The 21791-nt window shown below is 45.3% G+C and overlaps 1 protein-coding gene across 1 annotated transcript in view; it reads left to right on the top strand.

The window, feature by feature from the left end:
• Window positions 1-21791, top strand: part of SMARCC1 (SWI/SNF related BAF chromatin remodeling complex subunit C1) — a 77793-nt gene that overhangs the window by 16362 nt on the left and 39640 nt on the right. Inside the window, exons 6-19 of the mRNA XM_082046364.1 lie at window positions 1520-1589; window positions 3054-3123; window positions 4660-4735; window positions 6127-6252; window positions 6951-7069; window positions 8160-8284; window positions 9076-9135; window positions 9763-9800; window positions 10946-11067; window positions 13432-13503; window positions 18211-18324; window positions 19040-19193; window positions 19466-19579; window positions 21244-21303. Coding sequence (XP_081902490.1) covers window positions 1520-1589; window positions 3054-3123; window positions 4660-4735; window positions 6127-6252; window positions 6951-7069; window positions 8160-8284; window positions 9076-9135; window positions 9763-9800; window positions 10946-11067; window positions 13432-13503; window positions 18211-18324; window positions 19040-19193; window positions 19466-19579; window positions 21244-21303 — 1320 coding nt within the window. The remainder of the gene's footprint in view (window positions 1-1519; window positions 1590-3053; window positions 3124-4659; window positions 4736-6126; window positions 6253-6950; window positions 7070-8159; window positions 8285-9075; window positions 9136-9762; window positions 9801-10945; window positions 11068-13431; window positions 13504-18210; window positions 18325-19039; window positions 19194-19465; window positions 19580-21243; window positions 21304-21791) is intronic.

Genomic DNA, 21791 nt, shown 5'->3' with positions numbered 1-21791 from the left:
GGGGGTTGATAACTCTTCCCTCGTGTTCTGTCTGTAGCTTCCAGTCCTGTTCAGCTCAGCAGAGGCAGGAAATAAACCTTACAAGCTGTTGACACCTTTCAGAGGCTGTTTTAGTTTCCCTTTGTTTCCAGTGGAGGTGGCATCCCAGGGAGACCTCCTCTCCATCTCTTGTGTATTGGGTTTCTTAAAGCTCCTCAGGAAACAGATGAAACTTGCTGAGCTGCTTCACAAAGCTCAGACTAAATATCTGTAAGAGCTTCGTTGGCTCACGGGGAACAGAGGGAGAATTTTCATTGTTGTTCTTCAAGTGCTGAGCAGCTTCTTCATTCGCATTAGGGATCTTTCTCTTTGAACGCTTTTAAATTCTTCTTACTCTCCAGCTTTCTTTGTGCTGCCCAAAGCAGCTCTTCCCCCTTTGCCCAGATCATGAGCGCTTGTTGGGGCAGGAGCTCTCGCCCTTGGCCCTGGTGTCACGGCTCTCCAGACATCGCTGCTGTACCACAACATTTAATTGTCCTCCTTTGGACACTTCTAAACAAGTTGTTTGCGTAGTGTTGGCTGCAGCCTATCCCATATGCCCGAAGTCCTTTAAATAAATCTGTCAATTATTTATGGAAGGTACATTTTGAATAACGTTTTCATGCAGTTCCAAACATGTTCCAAAACATAACGGTCTGCAGACTGAATTTCTGCCGTCCTCGGCAGTGACTCTTCATGCACAGGGACCAGAGGTGTCTGCCGCACGTGGGGGAAGGACAGAGCAGCGTTCGGTATTTATTTAACAGATATCTAATTATATAGTAGATTTTCTTTTGCATGATGATGTAGTTCCAATAAATATATAACCACGGCCTTTATTCGAAGGTAGAATAATTACTTTAGGCACTACTGCTTGTGGCATCTACGTGAGGAGAAATATCTGTTACTTCTCACACATCAAGAATCCATTGTCCTGAACCACTGAGAAGCAGCAGTGTGCTGGTGTTGGAGTATTTCACAAACTATTGCATCATGTTAGTGTTGCTGCTTCTAATTTATTCCCTTTGTTCTATGGTTTAGGAGGGTTTTATTGAAAGAATGGGTGTTGATTCTGTCTCTTGATATACAGCCTTTCGTGGATAGTAAGGATGGTTTGTTCAAGGCAGCCATTTCTACTGAAGTTTCTTATAGACTTTATCTTTGTACTATTTAGAGATCGCTTTGGATCCAAGTGTGTACTTAGTGAAAAACGTTACAGATGCTTTCTTATAAAACATTGGCCGGTAGGTGTGTATGAACTGATAGTTCACCAGAACTAGGAGGAGGATCTGAGGTGCAAAGAGATAGGGATGACAAAGGAGTGTGGCAGCAGTCTCTTAAAGGAATTGCCATTTTCTGACGCTTTGTACTCGCGTTGAGGTCAGCCCTGAGTGTTTCTAGGCTGCCTGAGATGTGGGTAAAAAGAAGCGACTGAGAAGTTTTGGGAGATCCGTTGAGGGTTTCTCATGCGTTTTCCTCTCTTCTCCCCCCTCTCCCACAGGGAACAGTGACTGAGGAGAAGTCCAAGGCCACCCACCATGTTTATCCAAGTCCTACCTCAACAGATGATGGTAAAGTTGCTTCACACTTCTAAGTGGAAATAGTCTTGTAACTGAATTCTGTCAGCACTTATAGGAGCTTCTGCACAGTTGCAGGACGTTCCTGACGTGCTCCTGAGAGCCACCGCAAAAGTCGTTCCAGGATTAACGACTCCAGATAAAGTTGTTGTGTGTCCAGCTTCTAACCGCTGGGTGTAACAATCACATTGTTAATTGATGCAACCTTTTCCACTCAAGATATGTAACACTGACTACTCTTGGTTTGCGTTGGAAATTGAGATAATATTTTTTGCTGGATGCAAGTAGACGTTTTGTTTGTCCCGAATAACTTGGGTAAGGTGAGCACAGATGCTGAAGTACATGAGAATTGGAAAACTCTGCCATGTTCTCTGTTAAGCTGGGAATGCTGACACATAGCATTGCATAAATAACAAGTAGACCTGATAAATGGAGATTCTTTGCTTTATTGTAATGCATTCTGCCTCTGTACGAAGGCACAAAAGCAATTTAACAGCTGCATCCTTCACCAAATAGCAAAAAATTGCTTGGAATTGTTTTCCCCTTAACTACAGATAATTGTCTAGTGGATTGTGGCTGTCAAGTCTGAACTTCACTGACATAAATGAGGTGGTTTTGGGTACGTGCTGGTATCCGCTGGCCGCTAGATGGGAGTGTTCACCGCTGAGCAGGGCCCCTCGGCTGGGTTGTGCTCTGGTGCTGCTCTGTGCTCTGTTCTGCTGTCGTATCATCCCCAGCCACAGGCTTGTCGCGATTCTTCACCACTTCGCGTTCTAGAACAGGGTTGAGGTTGTAGGTCCCGTCTGTCTCGTAGTCGGTGAACACGCGGATGTGCTGCCGGAGCTCTTGTAACCCTGATTGCGCCAAGGGCAGAAAACAGCCATGGACTCAAGCAGCATCACTTCACATCCCAGGGGTTCCCTTTAATCCTGCTCTGGGCCGTGTTCTCAGCATTTGGGTGGGTTATGACATTGTGTCAGGTGCGCAGGTTAGAAGAAAAAAGCTTTAAAGCACCACTTGGAGTATTTACCTTCTTGCAAAATCAGCAAACTACTGGTGTTGCTCAGTGAGTCTGTATTAATGCAAAGTCCTTATTAGCACCGCTGGGAAAGGAGAAGGTGGAAATCCAAGCTTTGTTAGACTCTTGCAAGTGTTTCATTAAAATCTGCTTCACTGCCCTGACATTCTGCCTTCAAAATTGTATTCTATGGAAACTCGCCGTCCCCGGAGGGTTGGACAGACGAGATGAGGTTCCCAGGACACGGGGCGGTGGCAGGGTGGGTTATGGTTGGACTCGATCTTAAACACTGTTTCCGACCAAAAGGATTCTATGATTCCCTACAGCAGATTTCTGTCAGAGATTATCGCAATAACTTTACTACACCTATGGAAAAGCAAGATAGTGTTTAATGTTCTTGACAGCCTGAACCTGATGCTAAATCTCTTTTCCCTTTGCAGATGAATGGTTGAGACCTGTGATGAAAAAAGACAAGCAGGTGCTGGTACACTGGGGCTTTTTTCCGGACAGGTAAAGCACACCCCAAATCTTCAGTTTGTCAAAGGAAGAGCGTTGATTAAAACTTGCAATTAGGAAAATCCATGTCCTCAAACAAGCGGCCTCTTTAGCTGGCCGGGTCTTGCCTCTCCTGGTAGCATTGCTCTGGGGTTACCAGCCCTCAACCCGCACGTGGACTCCTCTGTGCTTGGCTCTTGTTCTGTAGAATATCACACCTCGTGCTGGCTGTTCTAACAACGTAACCCAAATATACAGCACCGCATTCCTGTGGTTTTGATATCGAATGGTCACACGTCACTGTTTATATTACAAAACAAACAGTAATTCCCTTACGCAGTGTAGCCACTCGGTCATTTAGTATTGCCGCTGTTTTTCCTCAACGTCCGAGAGTTGGAAAGAATGAATCCGCGGTTTAAAGCTGGAACGCACGTACCTGTTGGGATCCAGGCAGGTGGGTCAGGCTGGAGAAGGGATCTGCTTTGTGCAGAGCTGCTGCTGAGGCTGCAGCCTGAACCTGATTCCAAAGGGCCAAGTGAGCCTTTCCTTAACCTTTGTAAGACTTTAAAGCAAAGACAGAGAACTTCCAGTCCCCCAGCTGAGCTTTATTCAGCTAAGAACACAGCTTGCGCCCCATGAGCTGGCTTCAGGCAGGTGCAGGTTTTGAGAAATCTGCGTTGTTTGGAGATGTTAAAAGACAGTGTGTGTACTGAAATGGATTTTTAATCACTGGTTGCTCAGTGCAGGTTATGGAAAACTCAGAGGATGGATAACCCAGCGACTGCTCTGCTGTGCACGCAGACCATCTTCATGTTTCAGTGAGGAGAGCAACAAACAATCACACTGCAGTTCCTTTCTTCATACAGATGAAGAAACTTTAAATACTCAAGTTTGTGTTGACTCTGGGGGTGTGCACATGTATTTATAAACGTCATCTGAGCATGAGGAATGCTCTGTGCACATCTCTTGCATATGACTTGCCCCAGTTGTTCAGTACGTGCCCGATGTTGATTACAAAGTATTTTGGCTTTTGCTGTGAGTGCAGTTTCTCTGTATTTGTAAATAGGCTTTTGAGGGAATAGCATGCGGAAAAGTGAATGCAAATAGGAAATGGATTCTCCAGCAGTGGGATTGTAGGAGAGGATGGGTATTCCTTTCTTCTAGGAATCCAGTAGCTCTTGCTTTGAACTCATAAGAGCAGAAACAAGTTAATTAGCTTAATGCCAGGGTTTGAATAGGTGACTCAGAAACTGCATTGATACCCCTGAATCTAGAGAGCGGATTTGCAATTCTGAGCTGGAGCTGGCTGCACCGACATGGCCTTTACATTCAGAAAGTTAAAACTTGGGTGCCCTGGACCCCTTTTCAGTGTGTCCTACTCCTGCAGCAACCAGGGATTATTCCCTTAACTTCTCATTGCGTGGAGAACGCTCATTATTCTACCCCAGCAATACAACTCGCGCATGTCAGAACTGCTGAACAGATATTCCTGCCGCTGATCTTGGTGGGTGAACTTGGTGGGGACCCATTCTGTTTTCTCCAACTCCACAGCTATGACACTTGGGTTCACGCCAATGAGATAGATGCTGAAATTGAGGATCCTCCCATTCCCGAAAAGCCGTGGAAGGTGAGTGTCTCTTAAACAGCCTCCCAGAGTTCCTGTATTGGTGTAGCTCACGCTCAGGTGCTGCTGAATAGATCCGTCACCGTGCTGCTGCGGAACGGGGGCTGTATTTCCATACGTATGGAAAAGCAGAGGGATATTTCTGGAGCTGTAATGAAAATGTCTGAAGTATTCCTTTGGTTTGGGGAGCAACGTCGTTGACAAAATACTTCATTAGCGAGTGTAGAAGGACAGAGCGATGCACCCCTGATAGTGCTGGGACAACCGTGTTTATTTGGGGGGACTTGAGGTGTTTTATGTTGAAGTTGTTCCATTCCGGCTCTGGGATGAAACCTGACGACTCATTAAATGCATAACGGCATCATATGGTGTTTGAGGAGAGGAACTGGGGAAAAAACCCTATCTTTGAGGTTTTTGGAAGAATATTCTTAAAGAAAAGAACTATCAGGTCAGAAACGAGGTCACTACACATATATTACAGGGCTGGAAACATATTTGGTGTGGAGACAGTTCATCTTTTCCTAGAATATGGAAATAGCCAAAAATATTGAGAGTTAGATAATACGGAAATGAAGAAGCTTCTTTAGGAGAACAAGTGTGAATTTTTGACGTCTCTGGTGCCGGTGAAATGTTGCTCTTTGAGTTATTGTAATGGCAACTTTACTATTACAACTGTCCCCAGAGTTAGAGCCAACGTGAAAGTGCCTGAGAAAACCAGGAGCTGCTTAAGGAATCCTCGAAGGCCTTGCCTTGTCTTTCTCTATGGAAAGGCTGCGTTCAACGGGAACGCTGCTCTCAACTGATGTCATGATGCTAAAAGTCATCGCTTTTCAGTCTGTTGAATGTGTGAGCGCTCAAACCACCATCAGCAGCTGTATTTAGGTTGTCTACATAATTCTTTTTCTACGGGAATGATTTGCCTTTCTGATTTAGCTCATTGCAAGCAAACGATACAGAGCAGTTACAATCAGAGCGTGTTAAATACTGCTTTGTTGTCCTTTTATTGGACTTTATCCGTCACATGCAATGTTGTGTGTGTACGCTGGTGATCCAAGCAGCTCAGGTCAGAAAATAACTTGATGCCTGTTCAAACACAACTCATTCCACGTAGTTACCTGTAAATGACTGGAACGCATTATTTTGTGTATAAATCATGCTAATGCTCAAGAACTCATTTTCAGCTGTGTAAAGCAGAACTTTATTTGAAGTCAAGATGGTCAGTCTTTTCTTTGCAAGATATGGGCAGCTCTTAATTTTTTGGCCTTTGTGACAGGTCTCCTAAGGTGATCTGTATATTTAGATCTTGATGGTGGTTTTCAGCATCCAAAGTGCGCTTTTAACACAGTTATTTTTCAGAAACCAGCAGCACATCCATGTATCCTTCTGTCCTTCAGGTTCATGCCAAGTGGATCTTGGACACAGACGTGTTCAACGAGTGGATGAATGAGGAGGATTACGAGGTAGACGAGAACAGGAAGTCAGTGAGTTTCAGACAGAGAATCTCCATGAAAAACGAAGAGGTGGGTGCTCCTCTGCTTAGCGGGTGCCCTGTTGATACACTGATACACTTGATCTCTGCATAAGTTGAATTTTTTGCACTTGAAGTTGCTAAAATTAAGGCAACTAAACAGTTGGAGGTGCATCCGATAACACAGCTTATTGTAACTTTTTTTCCTGATCGATCTCCTTTATTCCCAAGTGTAAGTGCACCCTTTGATTTTTATTATCCCCGCTCCCTGAGGATGGTGAGAGACGGGACCCACTCTGCTTGCTCATAACCGAAGCCTTGGGTGTGCTGAACACCATCAGTTAATATTTCATTCCCAAAGTCTCTGTACCAAAATACTCATTTTTGGATCCCTCCCAATGCGGGGAGCGAGTCAGGACTCTGAAACACGTTCATTTGCCCTTGAGGCTGCTCGCTAGGAACTCTGCACTGATGGATGGAGGATATGGAACGAGTCGCAGCGGCGTTTGGGTCGTGCTGTGTTTTCAGAGCACGGTTCTTACGCACAAAAGCCATTGCGGCATCCGGAGGGTGGCTGGAGAACATGTAGGGGTCTTCACGTTGACAAATTGAAGCTGGATGCAGAGCACGTTGTCGCATTGTTATTGCTTTTAGATTCCCTGCTGTAGGATGTGTTAAGGAGTAGCGTAGCCTAACGCCTGTCAATAACTGTCGCATTTGGGCTGAGTTAACTCCTCCGTTCTCTCCCAGCCTGTACGTAGCCCGGAGAGGAGAGACAGGAAAGCAGCAGCGAGCACAAGGAAGAGAAAACATTCTCCTTCTCCACCCCCAACTCCTGTGGAGTCCAGAAAGAAGACGGGGAAGAAGGGGTGAGTTTGGAGAATTTGGTGGGAATTTTCTCATGGGAAACTGTGTCATCTCTCACTTGTCTGACCTTCAATTACAGTAGAATAATCATCTGTACAATAGACTTGCAGTATATGTAATGTATGTACCCTGCAGCCACGTCACCTGCAGGCGGAGGAGAACCCAGCGCGAGCTGCCGCATTTCTGTGCAGGGACGGGGTTCGTTGTGCATCGAGAGCAGAACTTCGCAAATGGAAAGTTACTTGGCCACTTCTGAAGTAACTCAGAGCAGTTGTGTAGTACGTGTGCACCTTTTGAAGTGTAGCCCCATAAATTACTGCAATTAATTGAGGAGATTTTTTTAATCTACATAGCTGGGTATATTGAAGGCCATTTTCCAAATGCACCTTTGAGATTTTCCAACACTAGTTTGAGCTCAAGAAGAAAAAAAGGCCAATGTTATATCCAAATAAAAGCTTACTTATGGGTGTTTATGTTGGATATAGAGGGGGACACTTTGAAACTAAGAATTCAGGTCTTGTTTATTTGACCTGTTGGGCTCTAATAAGACAAAACTGGAAACTTCTCGTCTGAGGTGAGAAAGCATTAGCTGATAATCTGAATTACCGGTTCGTTCCACATGTGAAGCCTGAGTTGGGCGCTGTAAGGAGCGGTGTGGGTGACTGTGCCTTTGTTCCTCGGGACACAGGATCCATCATCCCAAACAGCCTTTTTCCTTAAGTCAGGCACCGTGCTTTGAAATTCTCCATTGCCTTTTCCGTGCAGCAGATGCCCTGTTGCAGCTTTCAAAAGGACAAAGGGTGGTGAATCACGGCTCCTCGCGTCTCCCGCTACGCTGTGCTGCCGACGTGCCAGGCGGCTCTGGGCTGGAATCGAGATTTAGACCCAGTGCCAGACTCCAGTCTTGAAACGGTGGAAAAGGCTTTTTGTTTTAAACTTATTTCATCTTAGTAATACACAGAAAATATTTCTCCTTAACTCCAGCAGCACCACTTCCTACAGCACTCATGGTTTCATAAGTGTTTTAATCCTGATATCTGAGAACATCTGATGGTTGCAGCTGGCAGGGAATTTGTGTGTGATGTGTTGCAGACAAGCAGCCTTGTATGGGAAAAGGAGAGGCCAGAAAGAAGAGGATGAGCAAGAGGATCTGACAAAGGACATGGAGGATCCCACCCCGGTACCTAATATAGAAGAAGTGGTACTTCCCAAAAATGGTAAAATATGCATACACTGCATTCTTCGGATATTAAAACAATTGCTTAAACTGCACCGAAAAAAATACACATGTAATTTTTTTGTCGAATCTGGGAAATATTTTGTGGCCGTAGGGCCTGGGGATGTGTGCTCATCTCAATTTATCTGGGCGGGAATATGACAGCTGAAAAGGGTGGCAGATTTACCTTCGTTGGGATTTTTGAAATACATTTGTTAAATCCACTTAAATGTTAAGTTTCATCTGGTTTAGGACTGTTCTCCCCCCTTAGACAGAGTTCGTGTTTGGAGGGATGGAGTTTTCTGGAGGCAAATAATTGCATGCCAGGTAGCCAAGATAAGCACATTAATTGAGTGAAACTCTTAACAACATGATAAACATGTTCTTAATCCTTTACGGAAGAGCGTTGATCCGTGCAACACTTGTTAAGTAAAGATAAATAGGGAAAGGGATTCCTTCCATTAAGTCCTTGACACCAAACCATTGTGGGTGTCGCACCGTGTGGTTTTCACCTGATTTGAACTTGCGTGGAAGAATCGTACGTGTTGTACAGGTGGAAGAAAAAGCCCAGGGCTTGGTCCAAGGACTGTGCGGACAGAAGCTGCTTTGTGTTCAGGTCTGGAACTGCAGAGACATCAGACAAATGCTCTGTTGTGCTCAGACCGCACACATGAACTCTGCTGAACTACAGCGACAAAAGTGTTGATGGATAAGATAGGAAAAGCACGCGGGACTGTGATAATTGTATCTCGTCTGGCATTACTCATCAGAGTTTCAATCTTGCTCTTGCAGTGAACCCAAAGAAAGACAGTGAAAACACACCCGTGAAAGGAGGAACGGTCGCAGACCTCGGTAAAGCAAACACGGCCCCCTCCAGCTCCCCCTGCCCGAGTTTTACAGCCAAGTCTTGCTCACAGGCCAACAGAATAAAGCTTTTTAAACCTCTCTATTTTAAAATCTACTTCTTTATTGAATTAATTCAGTTTTCATATGTATTTCAGTTTAAATATATTGGCTGTTCCCTTGCAGGCATCTATTTTTTTTTTAATATGACATTTAAGTTCTTTCTTGGCAGAATTTTGCCTTGGCTGGGAGTACAGGTGAATCCCATGCTCCCCGCGCTTTGCCAAGCCTTTGGTGTAAGATACGAACCAGTGTCCCGTGTCCTGTTAGACAAGGCTACATCTAGGGCGCTGGGAAAGGCGGTAATTAGATATGGGTTCCTTATTGTGGAAAACTAATGATCCTTCCTGTGTGTTCTCGTGGGTTCCCTGGGCTAGCGAGTGCCTGCACAGGGCTGACATTGCCTTCCAGATGGGTGGTCCACTCTGCTTTCCTCCTCACTTGCCTTCCAAAACAAATGAAATATTTTTTCCTGTTAACAGTTGCATTGCTAGAAAGGCTTCTGAGCAATCAGATGCTTTTTATTAGTGTCATTCTCAATTATCAGTGTAATTTTTCAACGTTTTTACCTTTCAGATGAACAGGATGAGGAGACAGTGGCAACTGGAGGCAAGGTAACAGTGGCTGTTTCTTGCTAAGTTGGGTGGAAACTCAAGTTCATAGAATCACAGTGTGGTTCGGGCTGGAGGGACCTTCCCTCAGAGGCAACAATTCCTTCCTCATGTCCAGCCTGAATCTCCCTCCTTTAGTTTAAACCATCACCCTTGTCCTATCGCAACAGGCCCTGCTCAAAACTCTGTCCCCATCTTTCTCCTCGGCCCCTTTTAAGTCCGCACTAAGGTCTCCCCGGAGCTTCTCTTCCCCCGCTGAACACCCCAAGCTGCAGAACACCTAAAATTCCCAGGAGGCTTGTGTTGGGAAGCAATAGCGAGTGACCAAAGACTCGTCTTCTGCTTGGGAATCTGATAAAATCTTGGTTGCTGGAGTCTTCACAGCCCTGTACAGGCAAACTCGGGGGTCTGTTCACCCTCCGAGTGAAACAAATCCAGGGATGTGCAGCATTCCAGGCTGAACTTGGTATCTCTTCTTCACAAGAGAGACGTAGCTGATACCAGCTTTAAAACAGATCAAAGTGATTTTATCCAAGCAAAAATGGAGGGTAATAAGAGGCAGTTTTGAAACTATTACTGCTGACAAGTGTTTCCCAGTAAACCAGGAGTAATGAGTCTGATTTCCTTTAATCCTCTGCTGAGGAGTGAAAAGTTTAACGGGGGAAGAGTCGCAAAAAATACAACCCGTCTTAGGCTATATTAAACGTTGGTGTCGTGCCAGTAAGTGGAGATGGCAGCAGGAGCTGAGCTCACAGCTCAGGAAGTGCCTGATTTGCGCTGTATTCACTACATGTGTTTGTAGAATACTCCAGAATCGAAATGCAGTGTTTTCTCCCGTTGTTAGACCACGCTTAATTTTATAACCAGGACACAAAGCATGATCTAACTGTGCTGCCAAGTATGTCCTTGAGATTTGAGAGCTGGCTCTGTAACAGTTTGTTACTGGCCTCGTGCTTTAATATTTTATCAACACAGATGACACTTTTCGTGGTCCCTGAGCTTTTCCCTGCTGACTAGAAATTGCATCAAGAGAACTTTGTTCTGCCCAGATTGGCAAGGACTTGTTTTCAGCCGCCTTTGTGCTTGTTGGGAGTTGTCAGGTGTGTCTTTTGCCACCTGTTGATGATTTTATTTCCTCCGTGATACAGGAAGATGAAGATCCGAACAAAGGCGATCAGAGCCGGTCGATCGATCCTGGTGAAGATAACGTCACGGAGCAAACCAACCACATCATTATTCCCAGCTATGCATCTTGGTTCGACTACAACTGGTAAGGAAGTCGTTGGGAACTGGGGGAGGACTTTGACTTTTGGTGGTTTTCTCATAAACGAGGCTGAGAGCCGGAAGGAATGGCCTTTGCTTGGCTCTGCTCCCTGTGTGTGCTGCGTCTTGGCCATTTTCTGAGCTGACTTCTCGCAGTTTTCTGGGTTTCAGAACGAGGAAGAGAATTCAGGCAGCGTAGATCTTCAGTTCACCTGCTCAGCATTTTTTGCTTTACATTGATTTTTATTTTATTGATTTTTATTTTATTTTACGTCCCTAGTCCTTGACTGATCTTTCTATGTTCTTGTCTACTTCTGAACACTGGTGGCTTTGCATTTTGCTTCAGATCTTGGCTCTGAGGAGGAGTCACTGGTGTATGGGGAGGACTCTCGTTTCAGTTTGGAATCCTTGGAGTCGGAGGTTTACGGTGCGCTATGGCCACATACTCGCTGTAGTAACCCCGATGTTCTCAGTGTGCTCACACTTGTGTGGTGTGGGAAGAGAAGCAGGTGATGGTTTGGGAATGGAGGTCCCTCTGCAAGTTAAATTCTTATGTATTTTATTTTTTTTAAATAGAAGCTGCCTTGGAGACAGAATAAGGATCAGACAGTTGTCTGGAAAGGCTGTCACTTGAGCGTGTGTTTAGTCTTAGCTCCAGGAACTGAGACCCTGTTTAGGCAGGGGTCTAAAACGATGTGCTGTGATGTTTGAGGTTCCATGTGCACCTTTAAAAGCTGGATAACTTTTGATAGCAGTGAATGGGGTCGGAGCTGTGTCAGGGTTGGGTCAGCGTTTGTAAAGTGAAGGTACCATAATACATCCCTAGGAAGAAATAATAATAACAGAAATTATAATTATTAATTTTTATTATTACTACAATTAATAATAACAATAATAATATTACTGTTATTATTCCTGCTACGACTTTGTCACGATCACTCTCACACTATTGTACAAGCGCCTTCTGGGAGCGACTGGTTAATAATGGTTGGTTAGAAACTCTTGATTGATGCATTTGTAATAGCAACAGTTGTTTGAATAGTGTTTCCGAGAACAAAATCACCCTGAAACCCGGCGAGAAGGCCCATGGAGTGTTTCTGCAGTGTTGCTGCTGTTGTGCCAGCAACGTGCTGCTTGGTTTGGGTAAATGTATTTAAGTTAGTTAGTTAGTTAGTTAGTTTTCGTCTTCGAGTATGTTCCTGTGAATGGCACATTAAGTGTGATCAGTGTGAAAGGGCAATGGTGGTGTAGGTCAAAAACGGAACGTATGGATTAGTAAAGGATATGTGATTCTGTGTTTCCTTTGGAAATAACAATTCTTGAAGGACCATTGTAGTTCTCCAGGTTTCAACTTGCATAAAGCTTGTGCCGTTCTCTAAGTTTCTAAGTTACTCCGACAAGCCCTGTATTTCTGACACTTCTTAGAAAACTGATGTATTTAAACCCTCGAAGCTGTTTTCTCACTTAATAATAGGTGGGTTAAACCTCAGATCCTTCAGAGAATTTGCATATTAAGCTTTGGAAAAAAAGTTGACTCGCCAAGTTCTAAACGTTCTGTTTTCTTGGGTTGTGACTTTGCATTGCAGTGAGAACCCTCTTGTATATCACATCATATACCATAGATAACCAAATGATCTTGTTCGTTTGTGGCTGGTATTGCTCCACAGGTGCAATCACCCTGCAGTTAAAACATTTCAGGACCACATTTCCTTATTTATGTTCTAGTAAATCACATCATGCCCTCCAATCCTTAATTTAGGAACTACAGGAACATGATTTCGGGAGTTTCTGCGGTGTTATTTATGTTGTTGCACAGGTAGTACATGCAGAATGGAAGATTCTACTAAATGTATAAACTTCAGTACTTGACCTGCAACAGTTATGAAAGGAAAATAATTAATGTATCTGTCAAATAACTAAAGCTGAATGTTGTGCAATCTTTACCTTCGTTTATTTTACATACTGCGTATCACCTCGCGATGTTCTGCTCGTCCACATGCAGTCGGATTTTGCTCCATAGTCCTTCTTCAGAACACAAAGGGGAAGAATTATTTTTAAGACAGCGCTTAGTTGCTCTAAATATCCATAATTCAGTTTTATTGTCACGGTTGAGCGGGGACAATAAAGCTTTGCTTTGGGTGCGCAGTTTTGCTTCAATCAACGACTGAATTTTGTGATGCTTTTTTAATACAGCGCTGCTTATTTGATAAAAATATGGTTCGTTTCAAAGAGTCAAGCTAGAATATGAGGGTTATTTAAACAAGTCACCTTTGCTAGAAATGTTCTCCCTCAAAGTAGTCATTTGAAGGTGTGCAGGGTGCTCTTAAGATTATTTAGGATTTGGCATCTGAATTGTGTGTTTGTGTTACAGTATTCACGTGATTGAACGTCGTGCTCTTCCTGAATTCTTCAACGGCAAAAACAAGTCCAAGACTCCGGAAATGTAAGTAAAAACGTGCAAATATGGGCCTGTAGTTCTTCGGCAAGATAAAGTTGCTCCCAGTTCCATTAACCATGCGGTCGCTTCGGCCCGTGTGTGTTAAACTGGAGTTGTTGGTAGGGACACACAGAAAGGAAAGAGCACCTGGCAGCCCCTCTGTGCTCTGCTCATGTTTGTTGTGGAGGTCAAAGCCCAAATACCAAATGAAAAGGTAATAGTGGTTATCCAGGAAAAATCAAACTAGTTTCTCCCAAGTAATACTGGAACAAATGATTGAGTTTTCTGTGGTACAGGACATGGTCATCTTCCAAAGACCTCTGAAAAATGTCATGATAGTGTAGAAAGTCAATAATCCTCCCTGGCGTTCTCCTGCCACGCTGTGTTTTGGAGCCGGGAGTTGTGCGTAGGCACCGATTGCTGAATTTACTGTCGGGCTGTGCGATGGGTTCTGAACAGCTATCGGAGGTGATTTCACGGCTCCCCGAGCAGCTGATGGGTGATTCCAAAAGCACAGGTGAGGGCTGGAAAATGCATCTTCACGGGCCCGAGATGTGCCTGTGTTTTCATATTAGGTAGTCAGACTGAAACCAGAGAGCTGGGGTTGTGCATTGCAAGGAGAGAGAGATTTTTTTGATGTAGCTGTTGCAGACATTTCAGTGCCATTTAAATGTTGGACATGCACGTTAATCCAGGCGGAGTTCTCGCCCTTGAATTTAGGTCCAGTTTGTGCCTGTCTCATCTCTTCGTGGCATCTGAGATCTACTGCACGACTCGAATGTTCTTCATTCAAAATATGCACAGGCAGAGTTGTTTAAACAGCTTCAACAGCTTCCGTGAAGCTGGTTTAAGAAAAACAAAGCTGATTATTGTCTTGAAGTATTGTAGCTTTTTCTGTACATGAAATGATTAACTCCTGATGTGATTTAGCGATGGAACACGGTAAGTTGCTGATTTGGCCTCGAATGTTATCTTGAGGATCTGCGACAGGGCTTATGTGTGTTGATGAAGATCCGTCTCCCCTTCTCTGAGAGCTTCCTACCACTAAACTTAGTTATTCGGAGCGGTCTGGAAAGATTATTGATTAAAGGAAGATAATCAACATCAGGCTTTTGAACAATGTGTTTTGTTTCTATTAAAATTATAATTCTAAAACCTCAGAGTTCACACACACACACACAAAGTGGTAAATTTTAAGAGGATTGAACGCGTGTCGACTTGGACAGCGGAACCAGGCCCGTTGTGTTCATCTTGGTGTCAAGTCTTGGTCTAGTTGCAGAGCAACTTTTGGGGATTTTAAGCCAATTTTTAAAAAATTAGCTACTAAATGAAGCATTGAGGTATCTTCTCAGTACACCGTTCTAACGTCAGCAAAGCTGCGCATTTTTCACGCATAACATTTCTTCAAACTCACTTTTTCTCTCAGTTTCTCTCTAGTTTAAATGACAGTGACAATATCACCTCACGTTGCTCTTCTAGCAGGTAAACGAGACATTTCGGAGTGTTCTTGTGCTTGAATCTCCTCTTCTGGGGGGTGACTGGTGTTTTGTGACGCTTCTGATCTAATCTGAATAGAAATTAAGCTTTTTCAGCCTGGAGAAGCATTGGGAGACCTTATTGTAGTTGCCCAGTGGGCAAGGAGGTTACGGAGGAGATGGAGCCAGGCTCGTTATCAAGGTGTGTGCCAGGAGAAAAGCAAGTCAAGACTGAAACACAGCGAGTTGTGCCTTGGCGTAAGGAAGATTTGTAGCTCTGAAAAAGATGAAGCGCTGGGATAGGACTTTGGGAAGCTGAGGATGTTCCTTTGGGGTTTTCAGGCCTGGCTGAACACCAGGCCCTGAGCAGCCTGGTCAGAGTTCAGCATTGGCTTTGGTTTGAGCTGGAAGATGAGCTTAGACTGATTTCCAGTCTGTAGTCTTCATTTGCAACTTCTGTGCACGTCTGAGTTGCAGAGGTAACTACAGCTGCATCGCAGTGATTCCAGAATGGAGTTGATGCAGAACATATTTGACACTAACTCCGCTCCATCAGTTTTACTATTCAGTCTATTTTTGGTTTGGGGTTTCTAGGGCTCGGTGGCTGAGACTGCAAACAGATTATTGTGAAAGAACGCTCATCTTTCGTATTTCCCGCTGGTGTGGTCATCGTGTAATCCCAGGCCTCCTTTTTCAGGTGACATCAGAACATCAAGTCTCCTGAGACTGAGCTGCTGCTGCTGGTTTTTGCCTACGAGAGAAGCAGATTAGGGACTCACCTTCTCCCCATCCTGATCTTATCCTCGAGATGTCTTCTTGTTGCCATTTAGGGATTGTAGGAGTAGCCTGTGCTCCTGGCCTTGTCTTTTCTTTTAGAATAAGATAGAAACATCCTTCTGAATGGAAGCGTCTTGCCTCAGCTTAGCTACAAAATCCCGTGTTTCAGAGACTCGCGCAGGTTCATTCTTGTGACAGTCGTACCTGGGGGGTGGTTTCTGTCTTAAAAGAGGTTTTAAATAGAGGTTAGTTGACTTATGTTTCTTGCTGTTGACAAGTTGTAGCTGATGGCTCGTGTTATTGGTGAAAACAGACTCCCTTCAGGAGAAACTAGGGATGTTTGCATCTTAGGCTTCTCTCTTCACCTCGTACCGTTAACTAATGTTACCTCAACTAATAAGCATTAAACCAATTTCTGCACCAGGACCATTTTGAAGGGCCAATTCTGGAGCAGGTGGCAGCCCCCTTCTCTCCAGGAGCGCTCAGCAATGTTCCTGAACCAGCCTATTTGGAAGGAGCTCCTGTGTTGTTTCTTGCCTACCAACCATTCGACATGGAGCAGCCCAACATCTAATTTTTTCCAGCAAGTTTCATATATAATTAGGGACTTCATCTATAACGTGAGCTTTTGGCAGGAAGGTTTGCTTGCAGCACCTGTCTGCTCGTGTCTTGCCTGTGCAAGGAGCTGCTGTTCTGTCTCGGTGTGATTGTTTTATAGCAGCTGCCTTTGCACACTGCAGACCAGACGGCCCAAAGGCAGAAATCTGCTTATAATACCCCATTTAGAACGTGTCTTTGCACTCGTATTCGGCGCGTTGGTTTTGTTCTCTCCGAACTACAGGGCTAGCAAGAATTTTATGGTAGTTTATTTTGTTCTAAATGCATTAAGAAGCATTAATAGGTTCCAGAAACTTTCTGCCGAAGCCTGTGATGGAATGTCTGCAGTGCAGGCAATGGGCTGAACCCCAGAACCTGCTGATTTGCGCTGTTGTGCACCAAAACACGGGATCCGTTTCTGCTTTTTGCGAGCCCGGAGCGCTGTGCTGCCTTCTGGGCTCTTCTTTATGCTTTGCAGAGATCATCTCTGTTTTGCTGATCTCTAACCTTGCCCTACTCATCTTTTTATGCGTTTAAGAGTCCCCACGTAGAAACGGTGGCGGTCAGCCCCATGTACTGTGGCTGGGTTGTGTGCAGCTTGGTTCCTTGCAGGCTTGCGGAGGGGATTGAGGATTATTTCTCCTGTTCCCATGTGAAGACCAGACCCCGTTGATCTGTTTTCTGCGCCCTGTTGTGCGAGTGAGACCATCATCAGCAAATTTGCTGATGACACCAAGCTGGGAGGGAGTGTGGAGCTGCTGGAAGTCAGGAGGCTCTGCAGAGGGATCCGGAGAGACTGGAAAAATGGGCCCATTCCAGTGGGATGAAGTTCAATAAGGCCAAGTGGCGGGTCCTGCGCTTTGGCCACAACAACCCCCTGCAGCGCTCCAGGCTGGGCACAGAGTGGCTGGAGAGCAGAAAGGGACCTGGGGGACTAATGGACAGGAAGCTCAACATGAGCCAACACTGTGCCCAGGTGGCCAAGAAGGCCAATGGTGTCCTGTCCTGGATCCAAAGGAGCGTGGTCAGCAGGACAAGGGCAGTGATCCTTCCCCTGTGCTCTGCATTGGGGAGGCCACACCTGGAGTATTGTGTTCAGTTCTGGGCCCCTCAGCTCAGGAAAGAGACTGAAGTGCTGGAGCGGGTCCAGAGAAGAGCAACAAGACTGGGGAAGGGACTGGAACACAAGCCCTATGGGGAGAGGCTGAGGGAGCTGGGCTTGTTTAGTCTGGAGAAGAGGAGGCTTAGAGCTGAGCTCAGCACTCTCTAGAACTACCTGAAGGGCAGTTCTAGCCAGGTGGGGATTGGGCTCTTCTCCCAGGCATCAGCAATAGGACAAGGGGCCATGGGCTTCAACTCTGCCAGGGGAAACTGAGGCTGGAGATGAGAAAGCGATTCTGTGCAGAGAGAGTGGTCAGGCATTGGAATGGCTGCCCAGGGAGGTGCTGGACTCACCGTCCTGGAGGTTTTTAAACTGAGATTGGCCATGGCACTTAGTGCCATGATCTGGTCAATGGACTGGAGTTGGACCAAGGGTTGGACTGGATGAGCTCTGAGGCCTTTTCCAACCCACTCCATTCTGTGATTCTGTGAGTGTTTGGTTAGTGACCAAGCTGCAGCAACTGTTTGTGCAATTTCAGCTAATCCGAACCAAGAGAATCCAGAATGAAACAATATGGGTCATATTCAGTATATAACAATAAATTCTACTTACCTCTTGCTTTCGATACTGATTCTTAAATTTCATCAATAAAAATTAACCTGTGGGTATTTGCTTGTCAGTAATACAGGTGAATCCTGAAACATGTATTTTAAGCTTTGTCAGACACCAGCATACATGAAGTGCCTGTCAATTGTCTTCCAGATACCTGGCTTATCGCAACTTCATGATCGACACCTATCGCTTAAACCCTCAGGAGTACTTGACCAGCACGGCGTGCAGGAGGAACCTGACGGGAGACGTGTGCGCCGTCATGAGGTAAAACCACCCGTGGCCTGGGCTTGAACAGAAAATAGAGAGGAGCTGCGTTACAAATGGAAACGCTGCGGTGCGACGGCATGGGTGCGGGCAAAAGCCGTCACATCGCACTGTTAATTAGCAGGCAGTTCCCCTGCTTTTATTGTAACCAGACTATTTTATACTGTTCTTTATTGCTAATATTCTGCTTGCTGAGCCATGCCTGCAGAGTTTGGGGCTTAACTTGCTGTTCAGTGACTTGGTGGAGTTTATTCAGAAGTTGCAGTGGTGTGACTCGGTGTTGTGGGTTTGTGTCTGGCCAGCCTGGAGCTGGGAGGCACAGCGGGGCCCTGGGAACGTGCTTTGGTGAGGAACAGCTACACGGAGCCGAGGGACGCAGGTTGATGTTTGTGCAGCCCTCACAATCCGTACAGGGGCTGCAAACGGTTCCATGCACGCGGCCCTCGCTTTGCATTTGTCCTTAATAATGGAAATTCCTGTTATCCGTAACCAAAAATGTCATCTTTTGTTTTATGCAACATGAAGTGCAGTCAAGTCTGCATAAAATTCACGCTGTGTGATTATTTATCGCTATTTGTGATTAGTGGAGGAGTATAGAAGATTCAGGATTGCTTTTTCATCCAGAAACACAAACTTCTTCCCGTCTTGTCTCCTTCCTGCACTGTCGAGCAAGGCGTTAGTTCTTCAGGTCTGAATTTGTGCCATTGTCTCATAGGGTGCACGCTTTCCTGGAGCAGTGGGGGCTCATCAACTACCAGGTGGACCCTGAAAGCCGCCCCATGGCCATGGGGCCTCCCCCGACTCCCCACTTCAACGTCCTGGCCGATACGCCCTCCGGGCTGATGCCGCTTCACATCCGCACGCCGCAGGTGAGCCCCGCGCTGACATCTCCGTAGCGTGAACTGTGCGCGATTTGCTGAAATATTCCCTTGTTCATCCATCTGGGTTGAGAGTTTCAGGTAGTTGGAACCTCCAAAACAAACCTGCTGGTATCACGTGCAAGTGGTGTTATGTAAAGTCACCTCTGCAGGTTCATGTTCCACTGAATTGAGTCCGTGTTCTGGTTAACGTTGGTCTAAAAGCCTTGGATGACTTTAAATTCCTGCCTCTCTCACCTTCCTCTTGCAACGTTTGTCCGCAGGTTCCAGCTGCTCAGCAGATGTTGAGTTTTCCTGAGAAAAACAAAGAGAAACCGACTGACCTGCAGAACTTTGGCCTTCGCACAGACATTTACTCAAAAAAGACTTTAGCAAAGGCAAGTATATTGGGATTGGTTTACCCCTGCGCCTTGTATTAAGGCTTCTTCCTCAAGTGTCCTGCACTAGATGACGTTGGGTAACATCTTACACTTATATTTTCGGTTTCGATTTCTTCCATCTCGATGTAGGATGTTAAGATACCACACTTAGGGTTGTGTTAGAGAATAGGGAGCTGTACCTATCCCGAGCTCCTCAGTACTGTGAGTCCCCAGGCACTGAACTTATGGCGTGTTATTGCATATTTCACCGGAGTGGTTCCGAACCAACAGACTGTCCAATAATTCAATACAGAATCTGAGGTCTCCCAGCAGGGTCTTTACCTGCATTCCAAGTCTGAGCAGGGTTTGCCAGACTGAGACAACTAGAAACCGGCTCGATTACAGAAGGTGTCACAAAACCATCACGGGGATGTTTCCGCCCTGTCTTCGCAATCTGTTCTATGGTACAGTTAAAGTTTTGAGGTGCCATTGCAGTGGTGTCAGTAACTCCACAACCTGTTGACTCCAATTCCTCCTGCCGCCTGATACCATTTAAAAAACAACAAAACCAAACCACAAGAGGGTTTCTTTATAAAGCCTGATTCCATGTCACATTTCATGGAGTGACTTTTGCACTTTGATTAAGGAGGTATAAATATTCACCAAATTAATACATCTTATCCTGGTTCCAGACTCTAGTTCTGTTCACAGGCATCTCTAGCAATGAATTTAGCAGGTTTGTTGGCAGAGGTTGACGTCCCTGTTTGTTTTATGCGTGTGGCAGTTGCTGTTTTGGCTGTCGACAGCGGCCGCCTCGATCAGCTGCCGGGTGACTCACGCTCATGAATGTTCTCTGTGGGCTGACGGGCTGTTTCAAATCAGTCTTGGGATGGGAGAGGTTTGCTCATCCTAAATGCCCTTTTCCTTTGGCTGTGGAGACATCCATTCTAGATGATGTTGTTTCATAAGCAGGTGACACGGCTGCTTTGGTCTGTGTGTGACATATCATGGATTTGGGTGTCTGTAATGGTGGAAATGGGCAGTTTTCACCAAGTTTTGTAACTTTCAGATCACCTTGTGATTTAAGCACAAGGTAGAGATTTGGGAGCAGCAACTCTTGGAGCAGGTGATTGCTAAATTTGCAATTATCTTATTGTAATTACTCTGTGGCTGCACGGCAGCTGCGGGCTCGGTTATTCCGTTGTGTGTTGGCTGCTGTTGTCCTTTGGTGTGAATTATAGAACGATTGGTGTAAACTGCTCCGTTCTTGACTTGATTTCACTGGCCAAAGCCGAGGTGACTGAACGCTGTCAGCACTCCAAGGGGTTTTATTAGGAAAGTCCTCTTTTCTCTTTGCTGTATGTGCAAGCAAAGGTAGCTGGGAGCCAGCAGAACTGGGGAGCAAATCACTTGGAGTAAAAGAGGAGTTGCAGGTTCTCGGCCGTGTTGGAAGGGGGGATCTGCAGCCCCAGGGACTGCAGGAACGTGCTGGTCTGTGTGAGTGAACTGAACCACTGTGCGAGAGAACCAGGGACTGGTACCTGTACTAGGAACACTGTGAAAGGCGCATGTTGAGTGGATTAAATCACAGGTTCTTCTCCCTTCGTCCTTAATGTTTTCTTCTAAGAGGTTCTGCGCAAAAAGACCTGTATTTCACTTTTTTTTTCCCCTGTGTTTTGCAGAGTAAAGGTGCAAGTGCTGGACGAGAATGGACGGAACAAGAGACGTTGCTGCTCTTAGAAGTAAGTTCATGAGGGTGAAACCAAAGGCTGGGAAACCAAAACATGCAGGATATTACATGCTTTAAAAACCTACATATCGGTGGTTCGGTTGTTTTGAAGTGGCGTTAGATGACAACTGCAATGCTTTTAGAGAAACAGGAATAGCGAAGCAGGTTTGCAGTGGGAAACGATGTCTTGGGATGTGGCTGATAGAGCTGGAGAAGGGGAACGGCCGAGCATCTGTGTGGTCGTGGCTTTTAAATTGGTAAAAGGTTACACCTCTCTCTCAAAACCGTGTCTCTTTATTTGACCATCGTGGCTACAAGAATGTTACTACTAAAAAGCAATGACGGTAGCATCTGTGTCACAGAGGGACTTCATGTTATTTAGGGTTTGGTTCTATCTCCTGCAAGACAGAAATGACGTATTTAAGAACGTTCCATCAACCCAAGAACAGATCTTGCAGCGCAGAAAGGTCCTTTTGTTGAACAGAAGTTACTAACAGGGTG

The sequence above is a fragment of the Streptopelia decaocto genome (assembly GCF_964273445.1).
Source record: "Streptopelia decaocto genome assembly, chromosome: 2".
Taxonomy (NCBI): domain Eukaryota; kingdom Metazoa; phylum Chordata; class Aves; order Columbiformes; family Columbidae; genus Streptopelia; species Streptopelia decaocto.
The sequence above is the reverse complement of the archived record's forward strand: the minus strand, read 5'-3'. Positions and strand labels throughout refer to the sequence as shown.